The sequence below is a fragment of the Nycticebus coucang genome, chromosome 12 (genome assembly GCF_027406575.1).
Source record: "Nycticebus coucang isolate mNycCou1 chromosome 12, mNycCou1.pri, whole genome shotgun sequence".
Classification (NCBI taxonomy): Eukaryota; Metazoa; Chordata; class Mammalia; order Primates; family Lorisidae; genus Nycticebus; species Nycticebus coucang.
The window spans coordinates 75,120,684-75,126,679 of NC_069791.1; the positions used below are offsets into that span (position 1 = coordinate 75,120,684).

Genomic DNA, 5,996 nt, shown 5'->3' on the forward strand with positions numbered 1-5,996 from the left:
TTTTTTTTTTTGGCAGTTTTTAGCCGGGGCTGGGTTTGAACCTGCAACCTCCGGCATATGGGGCCGGTGCCCTACTCCTTTGAGCCACAGGTGCTGCCCTGATAGGGAAACTTTTTTTTTTTAAATTTATTAATAGTTTATTTATCACTCATATTCATAGCTCAGGAACACAGATCAGTGACAAACATCTATGTAAATCAGCCCAAAGAAATTCTTTAAATTCCAAAATCACTTTACCCTCTGAAAGACACCAGCCTTCCTCATCTCCTCAAAATCTTTCATAGAATCATAATTTCTGTAGAAATGTGCATATGCCTTCTGTCTTGGTTCAGCCACAGCATACTTATAGAAAGCTGCAACCCCCAGGGATACAACAAATGCTCTAACAATGTGAATCCGCAGGCGCCTGGCTAAGAGGCCACACATCTGGGGTTTGGCCAAAGCACTAGAAGCCATGGTAGTTACTGTCCTTGATGGGTATGCCAACCTCAGCGCATCCTTCCCGGCTGAGGTTCACAAGAGCTGCCCTGATAGGGAAACTTTTAAGTAGAGACTTGAACAACATGTAGAAGCCAGAGAGAGGTTGTTTAAAGGCTTTGAGGTAGGAAAGAGTTTGGTGATTTCTGAGACCCCAACATGGGCTGGTGAGGCTGGAATAGAGAGGGTGGAAGGGGAGTGGGGGGGATGGGGGTGCTATAGGAAGGTAGGCAAGAGAATCACTTAATCCCAAGAACTTGAGATTACTGTGAACTGTAAAGTCACGTCACTCTACCTAGACCTCTGCTTAGGGTTTCATGTTTGCAAAGGGTGGTGGGTGCAAAGTGTGTCCAGGGTGTTCAGTATTTTATTTAATCTTCACATATGTCTTGAGGGGAAGGAGCATTGTTGTACCCCTTTTAGAGGTGAGCAAACAGAGGCTGGAGAAGTTAAAAGACTTTCCCCAGACCATACAGCTTTTCTGAGTATCTAAAGCAGATTCTAAATAGAAACTCCCAAATTCCCAACCTCTCCAATGTTCATGGAAGTCCAATTAATTATTAATTGTTGATATTTTTAGTTTTAGTGGCAAGATACCACATAGCCAGGATAAAGTAATGTTTGCTGATTCTTCTAGTGTCCTTGTGCTTGGATCCAACAGCTGTTATCCCAATCTGTCCCCAACTTGGCTTCGGGGACTGGAGCTTGTACCGAGGTCTGATTGGCTCCCAGGGCTCGGGCAGTTCATCAGCAGCCAGGTCTACACCCAGATTTTGACCAGCTGGTTGGGCTGTGACAGGAGAGGGGCTCAGCTGCCCACATGGGAAAGGGAAGGAATTTCGGGAGATGGAAGCAGGAAGTTGTCTTTCTGGCTGGCTGTGGCCAGGTGGCTGTGACCTTCCTCTTTTGAGGAGATTGGAACATACAGAGAGAGACAGCAGGGACCCAGCAAGAAGGAGGCCATCTGTAGGGCAATTAGGCCTCAGGAGAAACCGCACCTCCAATGGGGGATGGACGACTGTGGACCAGACCACCAGGATATGCAGCCTCTGTGGCAGCTGGTGGCCATGGGGAGGCAATGTCTCAGAACCCCCCACAGAGAGGGAAGGGTTTGGAAGCAGCAGGGAGGACGTCCTTGTCTTCTCTCAACACATGTTAGTTCAAACTCCTTCTCCCCACTGTCGTTTCTTACTGAGTCCCTCAGCTGTCCTCCAAAATGCACATCATAGGTCTAAAATTGTGTTTCAGTTCTAGAACCCCCAAAGGCTTGGGAAATATAAGGCTTTTTTTTTTTTTTTTTCCTGACTCATTTGGCTATAAATCCTGATTGGAGCTGATGAAAGGCTATTTGTAGTCCTTATTTATCTGACATAGTGTGGATGTTCTATATCTTGCTGTGGGAATATCAATGTGTTGGAGGAAGGGGTGTGCCCCAGACCCTGCTAAGAGTACCCTATAACATCACATACTGAACCTGTGGAGAGCCACATTCCTAAAAATCATAATGGTTTTGACTTTTGAAACACATTTGGCCCCAACGTTTTGGATAAGGAACTATGTGGGCCTGTCTTGGTCTTAGTTTCCATGTGAGGAAACTGAGGCTCAGAGCTGACTCCAAGATTCATTCTGCTCTAAGAGGAAAGCAGGTCCCCTCCATTGGTGTCCAGTTGTGGAGGAGAGGTCAAAACCAAAGGCACTGACCTTGCTCACCAACTGGCTGTATCCCAACCCACTGATGATACTTCTACAAATTCTCACTGTGGTTCCTCCACTCTGGCCTTTCCCGTGGATGGGCCTCCTTGGACCTTTGGGGTCCCTTGGAATCCAGACCACATCCCAAACCTGAACAAGTCTCTAGACCCTAACCTAGCTCTGGAGACACTCATCAGACCCAGTTACACCACACATTGGCCCTTCCCAGAGCTACCTTGGCTTTGATTCTCAGTAGGAAGGGGACGGGTGGGGTAGGGAGGACGTGAACCAAACACAGGTGGGAAAGACAACCAGGATGCAGGAGGAAGGGGCCAGCATCCAGACCATTGTAAACATCTCTTATTATCTGAATTGTGATCCCTGGCCCCCACCCCCAATTGTAGAAGCCCTAATCCCTAGAATCCAAGAATATTTAGACTATATTTGGAGATACAGCCTCTACAGAGGTAATTAAGTTATAATGAGGCCATTAAAGTGGGCCCTAATCCGATATGACTGGTGTCCTTAAGAGGACAGGAGATTATGACATATAGGGAGAGACAGCAGGGATGTGTACCCACAGAGGAAAGACCACACAGCAAGAAGGCGGCTGTCTGCAAGCCATGGAGAGAGGCCTCAGGAGAAACCGCACCTGCTGACATCTTGATCTTGGGCATCCAGCGTCCAGAACTGTGCGAAAATAAATTTCTGGTGTTTAAGCCACCTGGTCTGTGGTATTTTGTTATGGCAGCCTGAGCAAACAAATACACTGTCTCAAAGAGGCCTCTATCTTAACTCCATTCCTACTCTAAGAAAGGAACAATGGAGAATCCCCAAGGTCAAGTGTACAGCTTTGAGGTCTGAAGGAGACCCAACACCATACCTTGGTTCTCTGAAATAGACCAGACTCATGGGTGTAAATGCCACTGGCCCCTGTGATGAGACATTCTTTGTGCATGGCTTGCTCTATTATCTGAGGCTGGTCTGGTGTGATGTTCGAAGTCCATCGCTTGTCTCGAATACTGTTGGCTTTGCCCATGCATTTCAGTGTGTCTCTTTAGTTGGACAATGTTGGTATTTAGTTGGCTAATGTTGGTATTCCTTTGGGCGGAGGTGTGTGGCATGTTCCTAGGGTTTATGGTGATGCTTCTCTTCCCAGCTCCACATGCAGTGACACTCCCAGAGGAAGAGACCTGGTAGTTTCTACCTTGGTCCTGAGGAGGAGGGTCTGGGCTATTGGCTGGGACAAGGCTTGTACAACTGATTCCTAAAGACGGAGAGGGTCCCTGCTCCCGGGGACTTGGTAAACAGCAAGGAAATGAGACTCCGATGCTATGGGAGACAGAATAATGGCCCCTCAAAGATGTTTGCTTCCTAATGCAAATCCCTGGGATTTGTAATTGTCACTTACATGGCAAAAGGGACTTTGCTGATGTGATTAGGTTAAGGGTCTTGGGATGGGGAGATTGTCCTGGATTATCTGAGTGGTCCAACATAATCACAAAGATCCTTCTAAGAGGGAGGTGAGAGGGCTGAAGTCAGGGGAAGGCAACATGAGGTTGGAAGCAGAGAGAGCTGGGGAGACTGCTGGACATGAAGACAGAGGGAAGGGCTACCATCCAAGGAGTGCAGGCAGCTTCTCGAGACCCACAAAGGTGAGAACACTAATTCTCCCCTGGAGCCTCCAGGAGGAGCCAGCCCTGCTAACACCTTGACTTTGGCTCAGTGAAACTGACTTTGGACTTCTGACATCCAGAACTATGAGAGAATAAATCTCTCTCTCTCTCTCTCTTTGTGTGTATGTATATATTAATATTTAGTTCTCTTGTGGAGGTGAATTTTACATAACATAAAGTGCATGATTCAGCAGCCTTGAATACATTTGCAATATTGTACAACCATCACCTCTATTTCTAAAACATTTTCATCTCCCTAAAAGGAAATCCCTAGTTCTGCTGTTCCTCCAGCTCCTGGCAGCCATTAATCTGCTTTCTGTCTCTACAGATGTTCCTGTTTGGGGTATTTTGTATAAATGGAATCATATAACATGTGTCCTTTTTTGGGTAGATTTCTTTCACTTAACACTGTGTTTTTGAGGTTCATCCACTTTTTATTATGTATCAGTTCTTCCTTCTTTCCCCTCCCTCTGCCCCTCCTTCCCTCTCTCTCTTTCAAGACAGGTCTCAATTTGTCACCCAGGCTGAAGTGCAGTGGTCTCATCATGCTCACTGCAGCCTTGTACTCCTGGTCTCAAGCAATCCTCCTGCCTTGGCATCCTGAGTGCTGGGACTACAGGTGCATGCCACCACACCTGGCTAATTTTTCTTTTTTTTGGTAGAAATGGGGTTTTGCTGTGTTGCCCAGTTATTCTTAAACTCCTGGTCTCAAAAAATCCTCCTGCCTTGGCCTCTGAAAGTACTGAGATTACAAGTGTGGGCCACCGTGCCCAGCCTCTTCATTGCTTTTTATGGACAAATAATATTCCATTGTATGGAGAAACCACATTGTATTTATTCAATCTTTAGCTGGTGAACATTTGAGTTGTTTTCACCTTTTGGCTATTGTGAATAGTTCTGCCACAAATATTTGGGTACAAGCATTTATTTGAAAACTTGTTTTCAATTCAAATTTGTCTTGTTGTAAGCCTAAGTTTGGGGCTATGTGTTATAGCATCTGTAGGTTACTAATACAGATGCAAAATCTATCAGAGTCCCTCTGCCCAGTCTTGAATATGGAACTGGAATCCAAACATCCCAGGGTTCAGAGTTGATGAAGCTCCCTTGGGCATGGAGAGAACAGCATTCCGGTTGGCCAGCTCCTATGGGAAGGCTGAGTCTGAGTCCCAAAGAAAAAGAGAAAAAAGTGAGGGCCCTCCCTATTAGCCCCATCCTTCCTTTCCCCTTCAAGGAGCTGGTTCAGTGGGGATCTCATGGGACTCTCCTTCATGCTCAGGGAGTGATAAATTTGCCTTCTGTTGGGGCATAGCCAGCAGGCCTGCCTCATCCTCCTTAATTAGGACTGCCACGCACCTGGCACTGACCTGGCGGCCTGCAGTCCCAGCACAGCCATGGATTATTAACACACGGGTCAAGACCCCGATCCTTCCATGGAGTTTTCAAGACGCTGGCAGCATGGATGCTGACCCAGTCCCTAAGCCCCAAAGCAGGGTTTCTCTTCCCAGCCTCTCTCCTCATTAAAACAGCCATCCTTCACGGAGTCATGCATGCAGACCTGCCTTGCATTTATCAGCTTTATTAACCTACTTTTTATTCCAAAGCCACACAGCCATTCCTAGCATTTCTGTCTCATATAACTCACCACCCAAAACACACTGCATATTCTTTGTCTACCTGCTCTTTTTTTCTTTCTTTTCTACTCTGTTTCTCTAACAGGGTTTTTCTCTCTCCAAGGCACATGATCTTGTGATCCATAATCACTTAAAAATTCTTTCTGGAAGAATGAAAGTCTGTTATTTGCGGTGATGTGGATGAGGGTGGAGGACATTATGCTCAGTGAAATAAGCCAGGCACAGAAAGACAAATCCCTCACGCTCTCACTCAGATGTGGGAGCTGAGAAAGCTGAGCTCAGAGAAGAGTCGAGTAGTGGTTATTAGAGGCTGGCGGGGGGTGAGGGGGTTGGGGGAGAGGATAGACAAAAGTTGGGGAGCAGATAAAAATGTACAGCTAGAAAGGAGGAAGAAACTGTAGTGTTCTATAGCGCTATAGGGTGGCTGTAATTAGCAGTTTGTGGTCTGTATTCCAATAGCTAGAAGAGGGGATTGTGAATATTCCCAACACAAAGAAGTGATAAACATTTGAGGTGATGG

General features: G+C 46.4%; 1 protein-coding gene across 1 annotated transcript; it reads right to left on the reverse strand.

Moving 5' to 3' along the window:
* Positions 1-228: 228 nt before the first annotated feature.
* Positions 229-456, reverse strand: LOC128562780 (cytochrome c oxidase subunit 6C-like). Its single transcript, XM_053558094.1, has one exon. The coding sequence runs from the start codon at positions 454-456 to the stop codon at positions 229-231; it is 228 nt and encodes a 75-aa protein (XP_053414069.1).
* Positions 457-5,996: the final 5,540 nt, after the last annotated feature.